The following is a 27,602-nucleotide window of genomic DNA, read 5'->3' as shown; positions in this document are numbered from 1 at the left end:
CTCGGTTAAAGTTCAAAGTTGCACTTGTCATGCGAATCATCTGATCGGTTGCATTGTCCAGACACGGACTTACAATAATAACCATCATGTGCCAGTCACTCCAGACTCTTATTGTTTTTTAACAGGGTGTTCTCTCTAATATTTTAATAATGTTTTATGTATACAAAAGGGTTGACTCCAAATAGTTTTGCTTTTGATTTTAAACATAATATGGGGGTCTGTGTTTTGTTAAAGTTATGTGTTTTTGTTTGCAGCTGGCTGCATTGGCATGTGGATTTGTCATGCGTTTATACGCTGGTTTAGAGGATAAGGGCTTTCTCAGACAGCTGCATACGGTCGGGCTGGTGGCTCAGTTCGAAAGCCTGCTCAGTACTTACAGTGAAGTGTTTTGCACGTTTTTAAAATTTTATGCATTCGGCAGATGGGGCCGAACAAATGACCTTTGTGAATGCTAATATAATGCTCTACCAATGAGCTACAGAAACAGCACTGTCACAGTATATCAGTGTGCATGCGGTATCTAAACCAATAACAAATCCGCCTTGTCCGCCTTGGTTTTAGCGTGTCTTTAGCCTTAATTATTTTGTAATAACCAAGGTTTAACTAGTGTTTTTTTATTATTTAACCAGTTTCCAGAGAAGCATGGTAATCTAATCCACGAAAAGGTCTCGTTATATAGCCAACTTTCAGAGCATTCCTCTATCACTCTTAGCTGGTACCCATGCCATTAAAAGAGGGCGGAGTCCTCTGCACTGCCAGAAACACAGGTTTAAAGCTGTACCTTTTCTGGCACTGGGGTGGTACCCTCAAAGATTTATTTTTGTACCTTTATGGGTATACAACATATTGAAATGTTGTACCCTTTAGGGTACAATACTGCCCTACAAAGCGAAAGCGCAGTAACTACGCATTTGGTCAAAATTGAGTTAAGGGTTAAAATGGGCTTTGTGAGATCTGTTGTGTCCTGTGACAAAGTCTCCTGGTTAAATTTTGTCCCATTTCAGAGAAATGTGTGTGCCAAAATTGCAGTAACATGTTTGACTGGCTGGTGTAAAAAACTTTAAAGCCATTTTTCTCAGTTTCAGTGTTTGCGTAGATACTGCACTTAGCCTTTGGAGGGCAGAATATTATAACCTATGGACGTATTGTGTATCTTTAGAAACCAATTTTGTACCATTTAAATGTTAGGGGTACAAAACATTTACAGTAACTATACAGGAAAGGTACAGCTTTAAACTTTTTTTCTGACAGTGTGGGTCCTCTGACAGCACGCCAAATATGATTTATTATCATATCTGATTACATGGTAATGCAAACTCATGAACTATAGAAGAACCATGCTACATTATCATAAGGGAAATCAAACATTCAGATGTCTTTTACGATAGCCGTTTAAATGCAATTACGAAACACACCTAATATGTGTCAGTCACCGTGATGCTGTGGTTTATTTAGTCAGACGTCCGCATTTTTTACGTTTGTTTATGTGTGCATAACTTTTACATACAATACAATTAATCTACCGTGACATTTGAAACATGCCGTGTTATGGTGAAGTTGTTTCCCACAGCAACCAAACTTTGAAACAAACACGTTTAAGCACGCGCTGTACTGTACTCAATGCAGCATACATCACAATCATCTGCTTGGACATGCAGACTGAACACTGTTCAATACAAATTAACATCTTTTGTATTTTAGTGGTGTTAAAGTTATTTAGCACTGAAACCTTGAGGCTGTAGTTTTATTTGAGGCACGGAAAGCATAAGTCAGTCACTAAGATCTTGCCGTTTCGCTTGAGGAAGTCAATTCATTGAAGGAATTATAGTGTCAAATTACTGTATGTTGATATTGCCATAGTGCTTGTTACAGCAAGAAGGTCCTCGGTTCGACCCCCGGCTCCCTGTGTCAACGTGCGTTTACTCCGGATACTTCCGGAGTACAGGCCAAAAACATGCAGGTTAGGTGAATTGGAGATGCCAAATTGCCCCTCCCCTACCCTGTGTATGGATTAACTTGTTTGGATAAACTTGTGTATGGATTAACCGGTTCTCGCCATGAATATAGCCATAGATGCTGGAATGGTGTGATGAATAAACAAAGAAAGACAGAGTAAGGTCATTTCAAAAATCAAACTTTGTTGCTCCCAAACTAAGACTTAGAAGCATAGATTTTACAGACCGGGTCAGATATTAATAATTGGCATGAACAAGTTTTCCATAATGTTTGTAAGAAAGCATCTAAGCATAGTCAACATTTGAAGTGAATCAGAAAAGTTCATCAAAGTTCACCAAAGACAAGAATGTGTATTGGTTTTAAGACAACTTTTATAAGAGGTTTTGATCCACTTCAAATGTTGACGTATAGATTTTAGAACACTGTAAGTTTCATTTTCATGGTGACTTTTATCACGCAGGTGAAGAAATAGGAATGCTGGAGGACATGGAGGTGGGAATATCTGACCTGCACAAAGTGACGTTCAAGATCACAGAAGTAGCATCTGAAGAAGCGGCCAGCCTGCAGCCAACCATCAGCGGTAGACGGTAAGAGAGATAATTTTACCGTCTTGGTCAGGGCTAGTCAACTGGCGGCCCGCAGGCATTTTTGTCTGCTTAAAACCAGCATGGTTACTTTTACCTTTCCACTGTACATGACAAATGATTTCCAAAAAACTGGAAAGAATGTCATAAATAGGCTGGGTGGGATGTTAACCATAATGTCTATGATGCAAACCATCTGCGGGTATGTAATTATCGGATCCAATTTGGGCTTTGGATGCATAAAAAAAGAAACTTGCGACAAAACCGCGTGACACGCTGATAGGAAGTGGTGTATTTCAGTGCGTTCCAATTAAAACACTGTGTGCAATTTGAAAATTATAACTTTATCAGTAACACTTGAATCCTTTAAAAACTAATGATTACTGATAAGTAAATTCATAAGTTTAAATGCATACATAGATTAAAGGCACTTTCCTTGAGACGGATTTGTGATTAAACTGACATTTTATTATGACTGGCACTAGGGGGCGAACCTTGACCGTCGTGTCTGGATGTAGGGTACAATTAAAAGGCGGCTTAGCCTATATATCTTTAAAGGAACAGTATGTAAGAAATGTATATCAATTAATCATAAAATGGCCCTGATATGTCACTAGACATTAAGAAATCATTTTCATTTCAAATACTTATATCACTCACAACAGTGGTCTGGCCAGGATATTGTCATTTAAAAAGTGGAGTTGCAGCACTCAACTGATGTTTATGTTGTCATGTTGTGTATTGGCCACCAGTTGTGTGATTGCAGTACCAGTTTTAGCCACAAGTTTTGTGATTGCAATACCAATTTTGGCCACAATCCTACATACTGTTCCTTTAAAATATATATAAAAAAAAGTGCAATTTCAGTCATTAGGAGAAGACTGACTATATTTCGTGAATACTTGAAATGTATATATTTATGGAAGTTAAACAGTTATTATTTACACTTGAACTTTTTTGTGCAAATTTTTGTTAAAATTTGGATGAGGTCAAAGTAAAAAATATATAAAATGTAAAAATAGGGGTAAAAGTTTGGCCCGTATCATATTTACAATTTTAAAATCTGGCCCTCGAAGAAGAGTAGTTGAAGACCCCTTTTCTAGGTTAACTATAGACCCGATATAGTCCGGCTATGAGCAACCCACTTCTAGCCAAAATAAACTTGAATTAGTTCACATATCAATTAGCCAAAAATGTATATATTCAGCTTTATTCTCGTTAAATAATGACTTTATTCTTGTTAAATAACGACTTTATTTTCGAAATTATATTTATTCTGACTTTTTTCTCATTAAATAATGACTTTATTCTCGCATTTTAATGACTTTAATCTCGAGGTGGTTTTATTTTTTTATTTTAGCTTGGGCCTATCCGCCTTGATATAATTTGAAAAAGATAAGGCTTAATAAATACATTTTAAAGACATTCAATAAAGAGATCAACTCGAGGCGCCCCCTGTTGTTTCAAAGAATAGTGCAACAGCATGCACGTCGCGTATAAATGCCTCAACTAGTCGTGTGTAAGGTCTACACCGTAGACTGTGCGTAGCTAGCCTGGCTCCGCCCTCCTACGTGCTTCCGCTTAATTTTCATTTCGCTTCAGTACTACGTCTGGGTCTGCTCTGTAGAGTTTCGTTTTCTCCTGCAAAAATCTGCAGGTCCAATCAGAGAACAGATGGGGGTGGCTAAGAACGATGACGTTGAGGTTGTGCATAAGTTTGAGTTGTAGTTCAGTAATGGCAGCGGAGAAAGACGTGAGAAAAGCTGTTCGGTCCGAATATACAGAAGTTAAAGCTGGAGCAAGAACCAGGTTTGTTAAGTTTTGTTGGTCTGATTATTCTTACTTGTTGTTTCCGGACGGTTTTGGCGCATGATATACGTCACGACCACACGTTAGCGATCGCATATGGCAGATCCTGAGTGACTCTGGGCAGATCCAATAGTTTTAAATTTCAACAGAGGACCCTCCTTAACGGAAGTAAAGCTTTGCAATGGAGCGTGGCCAGACTCGCTGTACAAATGAAATGAATGTACGAGAGTCTGGTTGGACCAGGCTAGTGCGTAGCCTGACACACACCTCGCCAAAATGTTAACAGCGTTAACATTAACGTAATGTTAACAGCGTTATCATGTCCGTTCTACGCGGACCGCAAGCGCCATGATTGGTCAACTAGAATCCCTCCAATCAGACAAAAAATGTGACGCATTTCTTTTTTGGCATTTTCCGTTTGCGACAGTAAGGAAAAAATGGGCCAAGTTAAAGAGTGATTTAACTGAAACTGCAACAAAAGTAGCTTTACCTCCATCACTGCTGGTCTTCTTAAATCATACACTGTAAAAAAAATCTGTAGAAATTACAATGTTATTGCAGCTGGGTTGCCGGTAATTTACCGTAGATTTAAATTTAAGCATCTGCATGCAGGTTTTTATGGGTTTTTGAAATGTGGCCCGTTTTTATTTTAGAGACCGATACACTGTTGAGGTGCCACTCCCACATGATGCCTTCCAAACGTTACCCGATGAGCTGCGAGAGGGCAAGCCGCTGCGTGTACTTCCTGTGCTGTTTAATGTGGGCATAAACGAACAGCAGACCATCGCCGAGAGGTACAAGATCTCACTGATAAGAATGAAACATTATCCTTATACGCCTATTGAGTTACAAGCCTGCGAATCAAATGTTCAGTGAATGGGAATGAATTTGGTGATAATGTGTCTGACCCGAGTCTCTCTGTCTCCCCTACAGATTCGGTGACATATCTTTACAAGAGAGAATAAACCAGAAGAACTTTGAGATCCTTGAAGGATATTATAAATCTTTAACCAACACAGTGCCGTCAGAATGTAAGCTCAACACAAATCAAATCTGATGAAAGCTAAAATACTGTTAGCAGATTCAGTTAACTCTTTCCCTGCCAGCGTTTTTTTAAGTTGTCAGCCAGTTTCAGCATTTTTTATGATTTTCACAAATTTGAATGCTATCCAGGAAATGTTCTTTTTTAAATATATAAACATATAATATATCAAATGAAAGAAACCCTCTGCTTAAAAAAAACATATCCTATCTTCATTTCTTTTCTCAAATGTGGGTAGCTTTCTTCAAAAATACCAAAGATCATTAAATTTTTGTAAAGGAATTTTGTTAGAGATCAGATTCAGAATGCTGATCAAAACATACACTGTTTTGGGATCAGTTTCTACTGATTTTGGATCAGTGGATGTTTTAGTGTTTTATAAGTTGGGTAAGAGCACCACCTAGTGGATAATAGCGGTAATATGGATTGCGGTAAAACTCGTCATTGGCAGGGAATCGTTTTCTCTTAATTGACAAGTTAACTCATCAATGGCGGGGAAAGAGTTAAAGGAACCAAGTTGGCCAAGAGTTCAACCTGGTTAAGCTTGTGGGTCAGCTGGTTTTAGCTGGTGGGTTAGGTGGCCAAAACTCATCTAAATACAGACTGCTACACCAGCTAAACAAGACAAAACCAGGCTGGGAGACTGAGATTATATGCTTTCAAGTTTATAGAATCAATAAAAGTCAAAGTATGCTCCATTTTTACGTGTATGTGATGGTACGCGCACAGCCAGATTTTTGAAACCTTTTTGAAAGGTTTTGAAACCTACATTGTGCGTTTAGGTCGCGCAATGTTGACAAGCTTAAGATAGCACGTTTTAGGAGGGATTTATTAAACATAGATGCAAAAGCAGTTTTGGAAGTGTCCGAATATGTACAGTCACTGATTCTGCGGGACCGTGACAGCTATTTTTGTAAATTAACCAGGTTTTAGATATTTCCTAGACGGCATATGAATTACTTTCAGGTGGTTTGGGTAATTTTGTCTAGGCTTGTCTTATGTAACCTATTGCTGGGCTAACTATGATTAGCAATGTGGATTATTTTAAGATACCATTCAAACAATGGCACACACATCTATCGCTGTATGTTTGTTTAACAATTAAGCTAAACAATAGCTTACAATAGCAACAGAAACTTGCTGATTTTGTACTAGATAAAACCAACACACGAGTACATATGCATAGATTATTTTACCTGATATGAAGTGTGCACTGCAAACACAAGCATTATTTATGATCGTCTCCGTCTAGTCTGTACGCCGTATTGCATTCAACCACAATTGTCTTCCTGATTTCTGTGAAGAAATGTCTGCCGGGATCTGGTTAAAAATTGTTTTTGAACCAAAAGTGCTGCTCCTTCTAATCTGGCAGCCAAAAACACAACAAGATGACATTTTAAAGTCAAAAACTCAAACTTTTAGCTCGCCGGCTATGAGTTCCTACTTATTTTTTGCCTCCAGCTAGAGCGGTGACGTTACAGTGACGTGGGCCTATAGGAAGGGGTCTATAGGAAAATGCATTATGTCCCAGGAGATGTGCTGCATTTTGTTACAATGTGCATACGTCGAACGTCTGCGTAAACAGTAGAGGTCTTCTCGGGTACAAAGAAATGTACCCGACCCAAAATGACCCGAATCACTTTTACCCGAACCCGACGTGCATTAATATTTTTAAAGGAAGACCCAACCCAAGACAAACCTGAAAAAAATAGACCCGAGTCCGACCTGACCTCGCTGGCAATTTTTTTTCACTTAAATGTAAACAGCACCGCCATGTGTGCAGTCTGCAGCCCCGCATGCACCAGTCAGACAAAAAGAAACCTCAGTGGCCTCGCAACCAATGTGGCCCGTGCTCCATTTATTTTCATTTGTTATCTGATGATGACACCAAGATAACCGACTCAATGAAAATAAACCTTCCACCAGCCACATGATGCCACAAGCGCTCTTGGCAAACAGATGAGGGGTTGGAAAAGGACTCAAAGCACAAACGTGAGATAGTTCGGGTCTTCTCGTGTCCGATTGGCAAAAACACATTTTAAATTACCAGAGGCTAGTAATATAATATAATACTGACCTGACCAATTATCGAGCTGTCCTTGAGCAAGACACCTAACTCCAGCTGCTCTCGACAAGCTGGATGGTGCCTTGCATGGCTGACACCACCGTCGGTGTATGAATGAGTTAGTAAATGGGTGAATGTGAGGCAATATGTAAAGCGCTTTGGATGGCCATTGGTCTAAATGAGCAGTATACAAATGCAGTCCATTTACAATTTATAACCGACCTGTTTCCGAGGCACATGTGAAACTTTTAGACCCAAACCCGCTCGGGTCTTGGGTCTGACCTTGGGTTTTTGGATTTAAGTGGACCAATGTATGAGTCAAATAAACTATACTTGGAAAGGCTGTGTGTACATTCGCATACACGTAAAAAAACAGACTAAACTCTGGGCTTAATGGTCAATAAACAGTTAAAAACTTTTTAATAAAATTAATTAAGCTGATTAAATAAGGAATATTGCTTTAAAAAGAAGAAAGCCAGGATCTATAATCCGTATGTCAGGCCCATTAAACTACATTGACATTAATTTGGCTTCTCTGTTCACAAGATCTCACCGATTCTCTTCCTCAGAACTCAAACCTGTCTGCTCAAAACATAAGAAGTTCATATAAGTTCTTACAAGGGCAAGCACATACAGTAACTTGCTGTTTTGTGAAACGTCAGTCTTCCCTACGAAGCATGACGGCTTCAGATGACGGATGGATGCCAAGATGTATCATAGCATGTCACTTCTTGTCCTATTTTATCTCCTTATCTCAAAAACAACTTCACGTCTCAAGACTTTGCCATTTCATCTCCATGCCTGTCGATACAAAGAGATGCAGGCCTTTTTTAATCTTTAATCATGAGTGATGTCTTAAATCTTCTCTTTCTTTTTGTCCCGATCTCTTCTTTTATAAAGGCCTGCCCTGTTTTCAGACACAGACCGACATTAAGGAACTTCTCGACAGCCTTGGCCAGAATGTCGTAACTAAGAAGAGGAAGAATGTAGAGATTCTGTGGCTTGCGGGAATGGTAAGGTTGTAGAATATGTCCCGGAATTTGTTTTGTAACCTCAAATTTGTAAAAAAAAACGCGAAGCTGTTTGTTACGCACACTGAAAGAAAAGAAACGGTGGTAATATGAATTTTCTTATCATTTATTTGTGATGAAACACTGATATGACCGCTACGCTGTGTCAGAAATCTCCTGCTTCCATACTATATAGTGCGTGAAAATCTACCGAGCCCCTAAGGTGACATTCGAGAAAAAATTTCCTTTGATGTGTAGGTGTGTATTATTCATGTTCATGTTAACGATATTCAAAAGGTACAAACCCCAAAGTAAACGATGACGCGAGTTATCGTCTCCAAATAAATCTCTTTTCTTGGACTACAACAAACACACGGATTGTAGGCAACAGTTTACTTCCTGGGATTGGTGATGTAGACAAGACTGACATTATCATAATTCAGTGGTTGTGGAATCTGTCCCGGAATTTGTTTTGTAACCTCAAATTTGTAAAAAACAACGAATCTGTTTGTTTCGCACACTGAAAGAAAAGAAATGGTTCACCCAAATATGAATTTTCTTATCATTTATTTGTGATGAAACACGGATATGACCGCTACGCTGTGTGCGAAATCACCTGCTTCCATACTATATAGTGCGTGAAAATCTACCGAGCCCCTAAGGTGACATTGGAGTAAAAAAAATCAAAAGTTTACTTTCATGTGCTCACGCGAAACCTTCATGTGCAGATTTTTTTTTTTGGAAAAGTTTAGTTTCGCGTGCGCACATGAAACTTTCGCTTTCGCGTGCGCCTGTGATAGTTTCGCGTGCGTGCGATAGTTTCACGTGCACACGCGGAACTAAACTTTATTTAATTTTTTCTCCATGTCCCCTTAGGGGCTCCGTTAAAATCACTACACTGTAAAAAAAATCAGTAGAAATTGCAATGGTATTGCAGCTGGTTGCTAGTAATTTACCGTAAATTTAAATTTATGTTATTTAGTGGCAAGAGTTTATTCAAAGTTGAATAAATTTTAAATATTAACAAGTCTTTATCTTTACAGAATAAAACTAAACAATAACAGCCTCATGCAAAGCATTCTGGGAACCAGAAATCATCATCAAACTTTTTCTGTTTTTTGCTTCAGATTTTGTTTCCCAGAAAGTTTAGCTTGATGCTGTTTTTCTAGATTTATTCTGTAAAGACAAAGACTTATAAATGTTTAATGTTCATTTAACTTTGAACAAAATGTTGCCAGTAATAACATAAATTTAAATCTACGGTAAGTTACCGGCAACTCAGCTGCAAATTTCTACGGATTTTTTTTACAGTGTAGGCGAGACGAGTGGAAGTGTGCTTTTGATGGACATTTCATGCTTTATTCCAGACCACTTTACTTTCAGAAATACACAATATAACATTATGGTATTTTAATTTAAATAATTTTTGTTGGCTTAAGAAAGGAAGTCATGTATATCTGGGATGGCACAAGGGTGAGTAATGGAATAGAAATGTCACATTTGGGTAAACTATTCCCTTAAAGTCTGTTTCTATTATTAGTTTTAAAAAAACAGTTTATCTAGTGCTAAGGGAAAACTGATTCATGGGGCCCAGAAGGATGAAAGTATGCATTATGTAGCGAAATGCATCAGTGTGCAGTGTTTTAGTCGTTTTTTAATGTTTAAATAAAGGCTTTTTATATTTAAGAACCGGAAGAAGTGCCTTTGATCATACTTATTAGATACAAGTTCAAACCCAACCAAAGAGCACCTTCTGGGACTCTTAAACAGAGATCAAGCACTCCAAGATTTTCTCCTAGATACAAAGAAGTTGTTAGATCTAAAGAGCAATACAAAATTATAACCTGATGAACATTTACTGCAACATGATGTGCATGATTGTTCCACGGGGTTTCAGAAAGTGATCAAATTGATTTATGTTTGCCACATGTCGGGCTCTTCCGGTGCTGCAATGGGGAAAGAGTAAGGTTGAGTTCAACAGCCTTCAACACGAAGTGCTGTGAAAATGCTGATCTCCGGAAAGCACCGAGAGGATCCTCGCGATCTGGAACACGCAGATGCGGCCCTCGTAGTTGGTGCAGAAGGTCCTTAACAAATCTGGAACATGCAGATGAAGGTCCCTTGAAGTATAGGTTGAGACGTCTTGTTGCAGACGTCTGTGATTGCCTTTCTGGACAAGAAGCTCAGAACGTGGTGTGATTGGGTGCATAGGCCAGAAACTCAGAACTTGTGGTCGATCTGATTCAGTCTTTGTTGTTCTCTGCAGAACGAGGAGCTGTAAAATCTCAACGAGAGATTCAGAAACTTGGTTGGTTTTCTGATGATCTGTTATTGGCCCACTAGGGACGACATTGAGAATTAGCTTTGGCTAAAATGTTGACATTAAGTTACAAAGTGTTTTACAAAATGTCCTGGTGATGTACAAAATCTAATTTCAAGTTTGCATGTCATTCCAGAGGTGTTGTGGCGCAATTGAAAAGGCACGGTCTCCTTTGGACTTTAAGCTTGATTTAGGGACATTTAAAAAAAATTGAGATGACTTCATGGGATTACAACTGGATTATATCAGAAATATATTCCGATCATGCAAGGCTTTAAAAACAGTTACGGGCAGCCAACGCAACGAAGCCAGCACCGGGGAAACAATGACTTGTTTTTTGTTCCCGGTCATCAGTTTGTGTATGTATCGTTTCCTAGCAACGAATCGCTAATGCAGACCCCATCTGTTCATCTGATTTCTCAGATCTGTCGCCGGTTAAACGGGATCCGCTTCACCAGCTGTAAAAGTGCCAAAGATAGGACGTCAATGTCAGTAACGCTGGAGCAGTGTTCAATACTGAGGGACGAGCACCAGCTCAATAAAGACTACTTTGTGCGAGCTCTGGACTGCATGCGCAGGTGAGCAAGATTTTCCACATCTGCACCATCCACCTTCTTCTTTGAACAAACAAATTTATTTGTCACCCAGTCTGTGAAAACCCAGCTATAGTCAACAGACCTTTTGCGAGTCGACATCACAGTTACGTCACGCGTGCATGTGGTGGCAGAAAAACAGTGGAAATGAATGAGACACGAGTCAAACTCACTAGAAAATGTTTTGTTGTGCTGTTGAGTGTCAGAATAGGAATGCCAAAATAGATGACCTTCATTTTTATAGTATACCGTCATTGAAGACACCATTTGAAGATAAACATGGTGTTTATGGTTGCATTAAGCCCTCAACCGGACAGACTGGAGTGATGAAATCATCTGAAAATCTTTTAATAATTAGAATAGAAAATAATTAAAGAAGATATCCGGTGTGCTGTCGAAGTCTGATCCCTTTATATGTTTCTAACAGCGTTTTCATCACGTTACGTTTATAATTTATTTAAAAAGATTAAAGATTTAAATGAGTTCATAATATCAATAATATTAACATTTATTAAAGTTTTCGTATTTTTTTGTTTTCTATTACTTCTTTTTACCTTATATATTAGCCTATGTCTTCTTCCTGTTTGTTCTAAATGATGATGTTTACTAATAAATATATAAACATAGCACACACACACACACACACACACACACACACACACACACACGATGTAAAGTGTTAATAATATATAAACAGGCCTACACAAATTAATTTGTATATAAACATAATAGTTTTAGAACAAACACGTAGACTATAAATATAAGGAAGAAATTGAAAGCAGGAAATGATGAAATATTTAATAAATGATATTATACAGAATACATGATAGTATTGCTCTTATAAGTACGTCAGCGATTCATACTGTAAAAATAATTTATTTACCAATAAAGAACAATACATATACATTACATACATGCATACAATTAGTAGCCAAGCAATTTAAACTTTTAATTTATTTAAAAAATAAACGTGGCTTGGTGAAAACGATATAAGAAACATTACACTTAAGAGAAAAATAGAGGAGACAGACTTCTACAGAACACCAGATCCATAAAAATCACAGTTTAACGCTAAAACACTTCACGCAGCTATTGAGAAGCATTCACTTTCTGCCACCAGTTGGGCTCCGCCCACAAAAAACGTAATCTCTGTTTGCAAACACGCAAAAGGTCTATAACGTTTTTTTTGCATGAAATCATACATAATGTAATGAAACATAATCTTGATATATTTAATATTTGCTAAGTAAGGCCATTAAATCAATGTGAAATCAAACTTTGATACTCTCATTATTATTCTTATTCAGCCTGAATTTCACAGACAGGGTCGCATAGATTAATCCTTAACAGCTGTTTTCATAATTATACAAATGCAAAATTCATACATGTGGTCGCCGACAGTGTTGGGGGTAACGCATTACAAGTAACGTGCATTACGTAATAATATTACTTTTCTAATGTAACGAGTAAAGTAACGCATTACTTTATAAATGTACACATTAATATTTGAGTTACTTTTTAAAAAAAGTAATGCAAGTTACTTTTCAGTTTAATGAATTCTGCCTCAGTCAAGTAAGAACAAGTAACGCAAAAGTAACTTAAAAGTAACATAAGCATTACTTTCCATGAAAAGTAACTAAGTAAAGTAATTAGTTACTTTTTTGGGAAGTAACTTAATATTGTAATGCATTACTTTTAAAAGTAACTTTCCCCAACACTGGTCGCCGAATACTTTCACCATCCCTCCCTGCTTAAGATTTTGGCCTACATTTCCATTCTGTTTGTTTTGTTCCCTGTCTGCTCATGTGAGCACACATATCACACACAAATTACGTAACAGTCTATGTTAAATTACATTTCTGTATTAAAATTAAAACTTTTGTACTGAACTCCCTGCAATGCTTTCTTAAATGCATTTAAATGCGCAACAGTATTGCCTAACAATGCAGCTCGCTAGATTTTGTAAAGGTTACATCTCAAATATGCATGTAGTTTGGCAGAAGTCCAGTCATAGATGATGGGTGAAGATAACATCTTACAGAAGCTAAATATGTGACATTGTTTCCTGTTCACGAGTAAAAAAAAATAAAGTACAGAGAATCAAGTGCAACATCATGTTAATCTGATCTTGTTTTAATCGTAAAAGGTTTTGATCGGCGTTAAACAGCTGTGAGTTTGTAGTGGCAGCTGCACATATTTAAACTCCCACAACTCTTGTGGAATGCTGGTAAAGGTTGCCTTCTTTATTAAGTTTCCATCTTATTATGTAGAAACACACAGGCTGATGATCAGCCCTGAAGTGCAGATTGTTTTAGAAGTTAGCAAGCATGGTTAAGGTACATTGACAAAAATCTGTCCGAGTCTGCAGCCCATGTGTCTTTGTAAAGAAGGAAACCACATAATGCAATGTGCCACGTTTAGTTAAAATAAACACCTCAGTCATAAAGTTAAGGATGCTTTGAACAGTCTACACCGCTGGCTTGGTTTCACCAGTTCATTCTTTATTGTTTTTTTATTATTATTGGTGTAATTTAATATGATAAGTTCCAGAATTTTGAAGTCATTTGTGTCTCTTTGGACTCCAGGGGGCTCATTTTTCAAGCAGATGTATGCGTAAGAACAGTTTTACTTGCAGTTATATGTAAAAATGTTTGTAAATATATGCATGCTTACACGGAGAATCTACTGGTAGAATAGCACACTTTTGGACTTACGCACAATAAATCGCATGCAATACCACGTGCATGCCGGTTCCTTGATTGGTATTGGGTCGCCGTCGGCTGTTTTCGGATGGCGCGACGTTGAATGCACAAAGTCGTAGTTCCCTGACAACCTGGGCCATATCGCATACATATTGCAGGCGATGCGTCCCCGATAATAAATGCGAAATTGCGCCGATTGTCAGTGAACTACGGCTCTGTGCATTTAATGTCGCGCCATCTGAAAACAGCTGATGGCGATTTAATACTAATCAAGGAACCGGCATTACTGACGAGATGCGCGTGACAAACACATGCGATTTATCATGCAGCCCTAATGAAAAAGTATGTTTCATATCAATATGATGTTTACTCAAGTAAAACTACATTTGAAAGTCCATTATATATTTAAAGAGTTTGGTTTCAAAACGCAAAAAATCCATTTAGACTAATTTGGGAGATGAAAACCACTATTTTCTGTTACAAACGTTCACATAGCATCTTTAGGTTATAAAAACATAAAAAATTTAAAACCATAATTTCATTTTGAAAGATTTATTATAAAAACTGGTTCTTTTTTTCTGCAAAATGCAATAAATCTATTGAATCAAAAATGTGCATTCATCTTTGCCATGTTATATTCATTCAGTTGACTAGTGGTATACAATGATTAAAAAATAAACATTAATGGCATTAATAAAAACACTTACTGCCGTTCATCGCGTTTTGGAACCAAACTGTTCATTTGTTCTTTTTCGACACAAATTATGCCTACATTACGTTATTTGGCAATATACGTAGGCTACTAAATTAAGATAAAGATTTGTATTTTTCCATGTGTTTTCCCTGCATACTTGTTAAATCTTGCTTGTGTTTGGTGTTCGTTCCCTTTGAGTAGTTTTTAAATAAATTTAAAGGTGCAGTGTGTAAATTTAGTGGTGTGGTTGCGAATTGCGACCAATGGCTCAGTCGGCAGCTCTTCCCTCGCATTTGAAACGCATAGAGAAGGTACAGTAGCCACCACCGGAAAAACATGTCATAGACTGAGACAAATGAATATAATAAAAAAGTTTGTCCGTTAAGGGCGTCTGTAGAAACATGGCGGCACAAAATGGCGACTTCCACGTACGGGGGCCAGCGGTGTATGTAGATAAAAACATCTCATTGTAAGGTAATAAAAACATAATGGATCATTATTAAAAGGTCTTTATACACCCCTGATAATATAGTTTTGTATATTATTTAGCATTTCTGTCAAAAAATCTTAAAAAAAATTATACACTGCACCTTTAATTGAATAATATTAAAAAACTTTATTGTAGGGCTGCACAATTATGGCAAAAAATCATAATTTAGGCTACTGTATTTGCACTGAATTGGAAATGATATATTTGAAAAATACAATGAATTGCAATGCTGCAGAGAACAGTGCACTATTGCAGACTTATGTAGGCAGATATTATTTTAACCTAGTCAGTCGTGTCCGGTCTAAAGCATGTAACTCCAGGACTGAAAATAATTCCCACTCCAGCCCTGACAAAGATGCACACACATAGAAATTGGATTTGTGTCAGTGTACCCTCGAGAAATCTGCTTATGTTTGTGTTCTTATGTTAATCAAACCACAGAAGACAAAACCACTTCTGTAGCTTTAAAAAGATTTCTTTTTTTTTGTCCATATGCTTATAATTTCTTAATTTGTTCTTATTTAATTGTCCTTATTTCTGTTTTTAGCTGATCCATGACTCAAAAAACGTAACGTAATCTGTTTAACCACTGTGATGTAAACGGATGTGCTTTAAAATTAGGCATTGAGGTTCACCCTATTTCACTCACTCATTTTAAAATGTCTGGCCTTGCCACTGCTGCAGCCTGCTGATGTCTCTTTGGCAAAGAAAGAAATCCCATAATGCACTGCAACACGTTTAGTGAAGCTAAACATCTGTGATTTTGTTCATTCAACAGCAATAAAAGTAGTGATGTATGATTGCAAAAACAGGCTATTTCACCCAATATTGTGTGATATGTAGTATGCATGCTCTATACTATATTATTTCTATTCTATGCATACTATTTCATCTTTAGCTTAGCGTCACAATAAAGCCGCACTCCTAAAATTGTGAGTCGAGTGCATTTTTTGAGAAGTGCTACAATATGTGTCTTTCCCTGCCATTGATGAGTTTGTTTTTGCACTGATAAGTGGTTGTTAGTCAGGCCGTAAATCTTCTCAAGTGATGCCAGATGGCTGCTGATTTTAGTTTAGTTTTGGAGTAGATGAAGATCAGACACTCCAAACATAGAGGTGAGAATGCTTTGGTGAAACCGAGCCAGGAGTGTAAGATGTTGTTCAGTGTATTCTCTGTTGGCTTTTTATTATTGGGCTGTTTTTAATACAATAAGTTCCTGGAGTTTAAATTACCTCAACTGATGGCACATCATTACACACCAGAACAACTCGGCCACACTGAAGCATTTATTATTACACAGATTATGAACAATGTTGTACAGATCCCTTAAAAGGATAGTTCACCCAAAAATGAAAATCCTGTCATCATTTACTCGCCCTCATGTTGTTACAAACCTGTATACATTTCGGCTCTGCTGAAAACAAAATAAGATATTTTGAGCATTGTTTACAACCAAACCGATTTTGAGCACCACTGGCTTCCATAGTATTCTTTTATCCTAGTATTTTACCCTGTATACACAAAGAAATGTATACATGTTTGTAACAACTTAAGAGTCAGAAAATGATAACAGAAACCTCATTCACACAGCCAGGGGCGGAGTGGGACCAAAAAAATCGTAGACCACCAAAATTACTAAGACTAGGGTAATACAAATCGAAATCAATCTGCCAAAAAAAAAATCATTTTCATAATAATAATAAAATCATTAAATCATGGCTAATTTTCCAAAATGAGTAACTATACAAAAGACGTAGATGTGCACCTGTTAATCAGATATTACATACACTGTAAAAAATTTGCTGTAATTATGCAGCTGGTTGCCAGTAACTTACTGTAGAAGATAACGACTGAAAATTTTAATTTAACTTTGAACAAACTGTTGCCAGTAAATAACAGAAATGTAAAATCTACAGTAAGTTACTGGCAGCTAGTTGCCAGTAATACCCAGTAATACTGTAATTTCTACAGACATTTTTACAGTGTAACAGAGCGAGGCCAGAGACGGATGTGCTCTTAAACAGGAAATGATATATGGAATTTGAATAACTGTAAAAAAATATTTCCTTTAAATATAATTTTTGTCATATAAAGTTTTAAGAGATAATAAAGTTTTTCCACTTTTATTGCTTATTTAGACTTATTTAGTGCGGTTAACAACGTGTTTGGCGCATTTACCTCAGATTTTATTTCAGTAATATTGCTGTTTTTCCGGTAATAATAATACAATTTACATGTCAATCCTGCTTCCCTGTCTGTTTATTCATTTCATTATGCTGTTATGTTAGGTTATATGTGGATATTTATTCCCATATGAGACGTTCATTAACGTTACATGAATATAATGTGCGCATCTTTGAATAACTCTAAAATAAATTGTCAAAGTTTTGAGACATAATAATGTTGTGAGGATTTTATTGCCATATTGCCATTGAATACTCTCATGTATAATATGGAAATCACATGGTAAGAAAATATATAATGTGATACTGCAAAGTTACCATGCTAATTATTATTTATGATATTTGTGGAGATAAATAATCCTTTGCAAATCTGCTCACAATTTGATCCATTCATGTCCTGACCACCAAGCTAGAGATTTTAAACATCCTTAATCCACACTTACTACTACTCTATCAAAGTCTATTCGCTTGACGGATCCGACCGCATACGTACTGCAATAAACAGGAATTTGGCGGCTTTTACGTCAAAGGCAGACAGGCCTTTGGGGAGGGGCCGCTCACTGATCCCCTCATATTTATGAAAGTCCTAGACATGGTTGGACCTGCCGAACGAGTTGAGCACTTTTATATATGGTGTTGAGCAGAGAGGCTGCAGTTTGACCAGCGGGAAGCGGACGCACATCAGGCCGCCAGACGGGGTTGCTATATAACTCGCCATGTATAACTATTATCAGACCGGCTCTCCCGTCCCGACTTTCCAGATTGCCACTCCGCCCCTGTACACAGCACTTTGGTCCCATAAAATACCTGTAAAATTGCCAAACAAGTTTCTGTGTAAACGCAAACGCTTCTCATAAGTCTTCTGGGATCGCTTCCGGAAAGAGCCCCTAGTAAGATACACGGAAAGCCCTCAGTGTGACCAAGACCCAAGAACAATGCCGTAATGGGCGTGTCGTAGTGAGGATGCGCATATCATCACAATAATAAAGATTTGGTTCAGCTCTTTAAAACAAGGATTTACATGCAGATCTGCAAACTGGACTGAAGCAGATATCAGGGAGATATATCATTCAGCTCCTCAAAATGGGGTTTTTAAATGCACATTTACAATGACGATGAGAAACTGCAAACTGGATTAAGGCAGAGATCACAGAGCTCATCAAATGTCCGCTCTGGGGCTGAGATCATTCACCAGCATAAAACGGAGCGTCACGCTCTCCTTTTATAGTCTTATCATAGACAAAATGCATGTGAGTGGTTTTTGGAGAGAGAAATAATGGATAATAAGCAAACTTCAGACATGGCGGAGAAAAAATGACCAAGTACATGACAAACACGTCAAGTGTCTTTCCTGGATCTTTCCGGTATGAGTGTGCACACACACACACACACAGATTCCAGCAAATCATTGGCAGTGTGAATGAAACAAAAATCTAATGATCCCGGACAAATCCCAGGTGCATTTTCCATCATCTCTGTGTGAAAAAGGCTAGAGTTTTCCTTTTTTGGGTTAACTATCCCTTCAAAAACACTTTTTTTGTGCATCTTTGCTTAGTATCTGAGATTTATCTCTCGTGAAACCGCACTCATGATTTTTTTCCCGATCATTAAGTAGCGCTGCGCTCTATTCCAGCTGGCGACCGATATCAGTTTCAGCGCCGATAATGAAGAGCTCCCTGATCTCTGCTTTAGTTTGCAGTTAAGAACATTGATCTGCATTTAAAATACCCTTGTCTGCTTTAAGAGCTGAACGATTACTGTTCTTGTGAAACACGCGCGTCCTCACTACAACACATAAGTGGGCCACATGGAACCCTCAACGAATTTCCAAGGGGGCCTCAAGATGACACAAAATTATTACAAATAAGACAAAACAAGCATTAAAATAAACCAAAACCAACACATTTCTTATTGTTTGGTTATTTGTATATTTTTTGGTAGAAATTGCGAGTGGACAGCTTCAAATATTGTTTGTTTTATGGCATTGTCCTGCCTTTTACTTACAAAGGACCCCTTTCCGAAATGTTAGGAGGTCTCCCTTATTGGGAACAGAATCCATTGCAGGACGTGTCTGCTTTCACAAAAAAGCCATTCTGGTGTTTATTTCTTTTATTTTTTGTGATCAACCGGCTGTGCGAAAGGGAAAAACATGTTTTTGCAAAAATCTTTTGTATTGTACTTTTCACTAAACACACAGTATTGATTTAAAGCAGCTATAGAAAGACTAATAAGATTGTAGTTCTGTGGGTCGAGGAGGTATAAGTATAAAAAACATTCAGATTATTTGCAGGTGGGTCTAACACGGTCTCACACCCATGGCGTCAATATTTGACGACACTTGACCATGCGTCAATATGTTGACGCGGAGGGTATACCTTTCGCGTCATTTTTTGATGAACTGGGGACTTGGTGGGTCAAGAGTGGACACAATTAATCATTAAGTTTAGGATTTGGGTCAAGGTAAAACATTGGCAAGGAAAGCTAGATGAAAGAGGAACAGAGGCAGGGAGTGTTTACACAAAGTGTACAACATACAAACAAGCAGTATGTATTTACTCAAAGAATGATTATTGGTTTATTGGGTGAGGTTGCTAAAATCCTGTTTGAAGGTCTTTTCTGTTTCTGAATTGGAAGTAAGCAATTGTTAGGTGATTGGGACTCTTTACAGGTCCTTAAAGGTAGATGCTGATGATGTTTATTTATAGTTAGTAGAGCGTCTAAAGTGGACTATCACGGTCGAATGCACAGCCTTGCAAAGTATAGTTTATCTGACTCGTATGTGTACACAGACATTGACGCATATGCATTTCGAGCAAATGCAATGCATCTCTTGGACCACATACTGCATTCTCCTGTACGCAGATGCACGACCTACTGTGTGCATACAATGTCTGTGGGATTTCAAAAATCTGGTGGTGCGAGTACAGTACGTGCGTACTCTTCTGATGATGAAAATTGCATTACGCGCATGGTACACAAATTTTCTGCCTTAAGCCCAGTATACACTGCATGACAAAGACTATAGAAGGGCAAAAATCCTGCAGTGGAATTCTGGGCTTTAAAGGGGACATTTCACAAGACTTTTTTTTTAAGATGTAAAATGAATCTTTAGTGTCTCCAGAGTACGTATGTGAAGTTTCCGCTCAAAATATCATATAGATAATTTATTTTAGCATGTTACTTTGTAGGTGTGAGCAAAAATTTTCCGTTTTTGGGTGTGTCCTTTAAATGCAAATGAGCTCATCTCTGTACTAAATGGCAGTGCTGTGGTTCGATAGTGCAGATTAAGGGGCGGTATTATTATAATAAGATCCCCTTCTGACATCACAAGGGAGCCAAATTTCAATTATGTATTTTTTCACATGCTTGCAGACAGTGTTGGGTGTAACTAGTTACTAAGTAATTAGTTACTGTAATTTAATTACTTTTCCTATGAAAAAGTAAAGTAAAAGATTACTCTTATTTTTCTTGTAATCTAATTACAGTTACTTCTGATGTAACTAAATACTGTGTATGGACTCTAAAACAATTATGTATACTAAAATACAATAGTGAATTTAACATGGGTTTAGTTTACAATTCTCACTATTAACTGGTTGATTATTAGCATTAATATTAATGAGATCCTGGATGTTTATTAATACTTAATAGCACATTTTAATGCCTGATTCTGCAAAACCTTATTCTACACCGTTTACCATCCCCATTTCTACCAATACGTAAAATTCACATCTTCTTTAGTATTAATAAGCAGTAGTTAATAGTTAATAGTTAGTTAATAGAGAGAATTGGACCCTAAAGTGGGACCAGAATAATTGATGTACTTTTATATATTATTTCTTCAAGCCATTTCAAGCCTATCCTTGTATCATGTACTAAATAGGATATAGAAAGTATAGTAATACGTAATTAAATACTTTTTTGAGAGAGTAATTTGTAAAGTAATCTTATTACATGATTGAAGATGTAATTAGTAACTAACTAGCAATTAATTACTTTTTTTGAGTAACTTACCCAACACTAAGTTACTGGGTTGATCTTTCTCACATTTTGTAGGTTGATACAAGCACTGGGGACCCAATTATATCACTTAAACATGGAAAAAGTCAGACTTTCATGATATGTCCCCTTTAACTATTATAACTAGACATCCCACCATGCAAAAACTAATTTGAGGGATGTAGCTCAACCACCAAAAAAACAACAACTATATTAATGTGTATTTGTTACATTATTAAACTATTTTATGTTATGTTATGACTTCAACAAGGTAGTAAAAACTAGTCAGCTATGCTATTGGAAAGAATGAGACCTAATGAATGACTGACACTTAAAACCTAGCTTTATTAAACTATAATGTAAATAGTGTAGTATTTTCCACACTAGTAGTTATTTATTACATAAGCACGGTAGTATATTGAACTGAAGAGAGACAGAGAGAGAAAGAAGTGGATTGTAAACCCGCCCATATTCAAGTTCATGTCAATAGCTTTCCTACCAACTGCATTTAAAAATGTAGGTCAGTGATCAGATTTCATACAAGTATGAACATTTTCTAGGGTAATGTGTTGAAAAACAACCCAGCTTTTCTGGACTCTACACATCATTAAATGTTGGATGTACTCAAACTACAATGAAGTATTTAAATCTGATCATTGACCTACTTTATATAAACAGTTTTATTTCTGACTGGACAAACAAATCTGCTGTATGTGAACAAACTGGCTTCAAAACACAACAATGCTTTTGTTTAAAACATAAAGGCCAACATATCTGACTCTTTATGTTTTAGGATTTTAATGTTTATTTCCTTATAAAGTCAATCAACGTTACGGAAAACATTTGCTCCAATTGGCATGACAATATAAACAAATCACATTTGAGTTTTCTTTTTTTGGAAGAAAGGCTTGCTGATGCCAATGTTTGATTTTGCATAGCTGAACCGGTTCGGTCGTGTTTAAAAGCAAAGCAGAGACATTTTATCTGTTCATATGATGCTAAATTTGGATTGGTGTCAACCAGCATGACGTTTGCTCAATTGTACATGTTAGTTTTTATGACTCGCATCGCTGACAGAAGCGTTAGGAAAAGAAGATAATGTACTCACCATTGTAACACAATAAGAAAACACCCTCTTTTCAAAAAACAATCGCCTTAGAAAAACAATGCCGCTTTAGGCGTGTGATATACAGCGTCTCTGACTAGTGTTGCCTCTTATAAATAACTTTTATGCATATTATTTGTATACTACACTAAATAAGATGTCTTTGTCATGTTGATCAGTGATGGATTTGTGACTTTTTACTAATCATTATATATATATATATATATATATATATATATATATATATATATATATATATATATATATAAAATTCTGTAAGTACATTTTAAAAAAAATTAAATGGATTAAATTATATGTATGTACAGTGTATATATATATGCTAGGTTTTCTACAGTGATTTGTTATCTGATCCTCATTTAGGTCATAACAATAAACAAACATGATGTGCATAAGCTCACAAGACATAAATAATTCCAGTTTCTTGTGTCTTTTTTGGAAACACCCATTAAACATTCACAGTGCTGGAGGAAAAATGTAAGTGAGCCCATGGACTAATAACTTAATAACTTTATTGAAAGCTTTTTTTGTCAGAAGCTGTCAAACTGGAGTCCAATTAATAAAATGAGTTTAAATGTGTGGTTTAGTGAAACTTTGATTGATATTAAGACACTCACACATTTTAAGATTGCTGTCCTTAAGAAGCATCAGCTCTTCTGTAGCATGCTCTTATAAAGATATCTGATAAAGAGGTGTTGCACTCCATAAGGCTGAAAAGGGATACAAAACAATCTCAAAATATTTAGACCTCCATCAGTCTACACTTAGACAAATTGTCTATAAATGGAGACCGTTAAATACTGTAGCTACCCTTCCTAGAAGTGGGGGCACAGTCAAGATGACTCCTAAGACACCATGCAGAATACTCAATGAAGTAAAGAAGAACCCACGAATAACAGCTAAAGGCTTAAAGACATCATTGGAACGGGCACACATCTCTGTTCCTGAGTCTACCATACGCAAGTCTTTGGACAGGCACGGTGTCTATGACAGTACACCACGGAGGAAGCCGCTGCTCTCCCGAAAAACATTGCTGTGAGCCTGAAGCCTTGGCAAACCCCAGTGCTACTGGGAAAATATTTTTGTGGATTGATGAAACAAAAGTTGAAGTTTTTGGGAAAAATGTTGTGGCGCAAAATGGGCACAGCTTACCAATATCAAAACATCATCCCAACAGTGAAGTATGGTGGAGGGAACATCATGATTTGGGCTTGCTTTGCTGCCTCATGGACTGGACAACTTGCCATCATCGAGGGTAAAATTAATTATTAAGTTAAAAAAAATCCTACAGGATAATGTCAGGGTGGTTGTCCACCAGTTGAAGCTCAGTAGAAGTTAGTTGATGCAACAGGACAATGACCTTAAGCATTGTAGTAAATCCACTACAGACTGGCTTAAGAAAAACAAAATGCGCCATTTGGAGTGCCGTAATCAAAAGCCCAGACCTTAACCTGTTGAATGACCTCAAGAGAGCGGTTCACACCAGACATCCTACAAATGTGTCTGAGTTAAAGCGGTTTTGTAAAGGGGATTGCTTCTGAACAATGCGCAGGTCTGATTCAGATCTACTGAAAGCGCTTGCTTGAAGTATTTGCTGCCAAATGAGGCTCAACAAGCTGTTAAATCCAAGGGTTCCCATACATTTTCCTCCAGCACTATGAATGTTTAATGGGGGTTCTCAAAAAAGACACAAGAAACTAGAATTATTTTTGTGTTGTCACCTTATGCGCATTGTGTTTGTCTATTGTTGTGACCTAGATGAGGATCAGATTATGGCAAATCACAGTAGAAAAGCTGTTTATTCCTAGGGGTTCACATACTTTTTCTTGCCACTGTATATACACTGTACATACATATAATTGAATCCATTTTATTGTATTTTTATCTCCTCTTAGTCTTTCCATTCATTCTTTGCACATTTACACATTTTTCCCCTTCATGTTAAAATCACTCCTCTGTTTGTATGCCCCGGCATTCACACACCGGCAGTATTCTTGTTAAACGTGTTTGTGTGTCTTGTGACGTCATTACCGGTTAACCTACTTAAACTACCCTGTCTTTATGCATATATATCTGACCTATATACTAACTTCTTGTTGTTTGTGTGTGCTTTTTTTCTCTCTGACTCTGGGTCAGCGGTCGGTTGGCCCAGGGAGATGTGGCCCAATGGGACGACCCTGAGACAGGCTCCATAGCTATTAACAAGCCGGCATCTCGACACTTCTATCCGATCGCTCTTCTGCTGGTCAGCTCCCACCTGCTGGTGGTCTGGCTCATTTTAAGCCTTGTTTTTTTGCTTGCTAAATACCAATAAACTGCTGATTATGTCACACCTGAGCTCTGTCTAACTTTCTTAATTCACTCAAAAGTGTTTCCCACCAGTGCAATCTTTGTTTGTCCGTCTGTTTCTTTTTGAGCTTGAACCTTATCGTATGCAATGCGATATGGGTGACTCTTTCCTTTAAACCAAAGCCAAAATCAATGCTTAGTTCAGCATTTGAAATGACTTGCATAGTTTGTTTCGGAGCTTAAGGAGTATTTGTTTTAGACATACTCCGAATTCACCATCTTATCTTTTCCTATTATGTTATGATAAATCACGTGTTGTTTTATTGCGTAGAATCGAAGTTTCCTCATGCTTCGCATAGTAACGCGTAGGGTTTTCATTTGTGTTTTCATCATCATCATTTCTTTCTGTCTCCATCTTTCCTTTATCAGAGAAGGCTGCCGGATTGAGAATGTGCAAAAGAATATAAAGTGCAGAAAATATGCTTTCAACATGCTACAGCTGATGGCCTTTCCAAAATACTACAGGCCACCAGAAGGGACTTATGGGAAGGTGGATTCGTGAAATTTATCCAGGATAGGTTCAGGATCATTTGCTATATAACACATGCAGCGGAGTCCAAAAGTCTGAAAATCTGGGATCATTTAAACTTGGATAGGATACGGAAAAATGTTAATTGTGTGTGTAGATTCTTACACCAATCACCAAGCGTTCATTGTATGGACTGTTTATTTTATGGACTGTTTCATGTGCAAAAAATGTCAAATTTATCGTGCATTGCATTATTTTTACATAATTTAAAAAATGTAACTATAGAAATGTAACCTTTTTACATATCACATGTTTTCTATATGACGTGGATGGTTGGGCATCTCTCAGTAATTGTTTGCTGTATCATCCGATACATGTTTGAACATAAACCAATTGTGTTGTTTTTTAAATATTTAAAAGAAAATGGATTTTATTTTGCCACAATTGTATATCATTTAAGTTTATTAGGAGGATTCTGTAATGAATATGACTTTCTGTAACAGCCTTCGGGGTTGTTAATTGAACACATGCACTTTTTGCACGTAATGTATATTTTGTTTACATAATGTGTGCTCTATATATTGGCATCTTGTATAAAATGACATTTTCTTTCTTAAATTCTGTTACAGACTCTGATTGCAACTTTTTTGTTGTTTTTTAAACATGGCTTTGAGTTGTTTTTTTCCAGTGGATGCCTCCGATGGTGCTAACCAGGTTCATAACAATCAATAATATTAATGCTAATAACCAACAAGTTAATAGAATTGTAAACTACACTAAAGTCAAGTGTGACCATTATTTCATATTAACTCACCAAAGTATTTAAAGTAAGAAGGAACATGCATTTTAACCTGAGACTTTACATTTTATAATTGTATTAAATTAAATAAATGCTCTAGCGTACATACACAATATTTAGTTTAATTACATCAACGTAACTGTATTAAATTACTGTAGAAATACAAGTAATCCCTAACTTGTTCAAGGAAAAAGTAATTAAATTATTAGCCCAGTCTCTCGAAATTATACCTATAGTCACATACATTTTTTATTCTTTTTCTTGATACTGTCACAAATTTCCACATTTTTTCGTGATCGTATCATGAGTTTCTGTTTACGTGTCATTGTGAAGTGTTGGTTAATGATGTTTTATTAACGTAGTTCGGGAGGAGCACGTCAAATAAACCACTTAAAGGAATAGTCTACTCATTTTCAATATTAAAATATGTTATTACCTTAACTAAGAAGAGTTGATACATCCCTCTATCATCTGTGTGCATGCACGTAAGCGCTGGAGTGCGCTGCGACGCTTCGATAGCATTTAGCTTAGCCCCATTCATTCAATGGTACCATTTAGAGATAAAGTTAGAAGTGACCAAACACATCAACGTTTTTCCTATTTTAGACGAGTAGTTATACGAGCAAGTTTGGTGGTACAAAATAAAACGTAGCACTTTTCTAAGCGGATTTAAAAGAGGAGCTATATTTTATGGCGTAATAACACTTTTTGGAGTACTTCGACTCGCCTGAAAAGTCCGCTCCCCTTCTTACTCTCATAATGGGAGAGGGAGGGTGTTACTGCGCCGAGTCGAAGTACTCCCATAAGTGCTATTACACCATAAAATATAGTTCCTCTTTTAAATCCGCTTAGAAAAGCGCTACGTTTTATTTTGTACCACCAAACTTGCTCGTATAACTACTCGTCTTAAATAGGAAAAACGTTGATGTGTTTGGTCACCTCCAACCCTATCTCTGATTGGTACCACTGAATGAACGGGGCCAAGCCAAACGCCACCGAAGCGTCGAAGCGCGCCCCAGCACCCACGTGCACGCACACAGATGACAGAGGGATGTATCAACAATTCTTAGTTACGGTAATTTTAATATTGAAAATGAGTAGACTATTCATTTAAGTACTTCCAGCTGTCTATAATCAGTAATCGACAAATACTCTAGTACCACCAGCTGTCCTCAATTAGTAATCATCATATCTACCCAATCAGCACAAAGGCAAGCCTTAGCCTTAACTCTCCAAAGATCCTCTGCAGTCTTCAGAATCCCTCCACCACCCCGTCTCCTCTCACTCACCAGGTTAATTCCTAAACCGGAGGGGAGCCCTCTGCCTGGACAGCATGCCAAATATGTTTACTAATTGAATCTATCCAACTTATTTGTAAGTGTGAACTCAACTGTTTTGTCCTATTTTCAAACCAT

General features: G+C 37.1%; 1 protein-coding gene across 7 annotated transcripts in view; it reads left to right on the top strand.

The window, feature by feature from the left end:
• inpp4b (inositol polyphosphate-4-phosphatase type II B) overlaps positions 1 to 25,466 on the top strand; it is a 193,259-nt gene extending 167,793 nt beyond the window's left edge. For 6 of the 7 annotated variants that reach the window (XM_073860318.1, XM_073860294.1, XM_073860296.1 and 3 more), the window contains 7 exons: positions 258 to 378; positions 2,417 to 2,543; positions 5,003 to 5,143; positions 5,283 to 5,380; positions 8,357 to 8,469; positions 11,210 to 11,364; positions 24,707 to 24,900. In XM_073860318.1, the coding sequence (XP_073716419.1) occupies positions 258 to 378; positions 2,417 to 2,543; positions 5,003 to 5,143; positions 5,283 to 5,380; positions 8,357 to 8,469; positions 11,210 to 11,364; positions 24,707 to 24,884 (933 nt within the window). In that variant the 3' untranslated portion in view covers positions 24,885 to 24,900. Of the gene's footprint in view, positions 1 to 257; positions 379 to 2,416; positions 2,544 to 5,002; positions 5,144 to 5,282; positions 5,381 to 8,356; positions 8,470 to 11,209; positions 11,365 to 24,706; positions 24,901 to 25,288 lie in introns of those variants that run through there. The other variant, XM_073860299.1, reaches the window with a different exon arrangement.
• Positions 25,467 to 27,602: the final 2,136 nt, after the last annotated feature.

Source organism: Misgurnus anguillicaudatus, chromosome 3 (assembly GCF_027580225.2).
Source record: "Misgurnus anguillicaudatus chromosome 3, ASM2758022v2, whole genome shotgun sequence".
In the NCBI taxonomy this organism is placed as follows: Eukaryota; Metazoa; Chordata; class Actinopteri; order Cypriniformes; family Cobitidae; genus Misgurnus; species Misgurnus anguillicaudatus.
The sequence above is the reverse complement of the archived record's forward strand: the minus strand, read 5'-3'. Positions and strand labels throughout refer to the sequence as shown.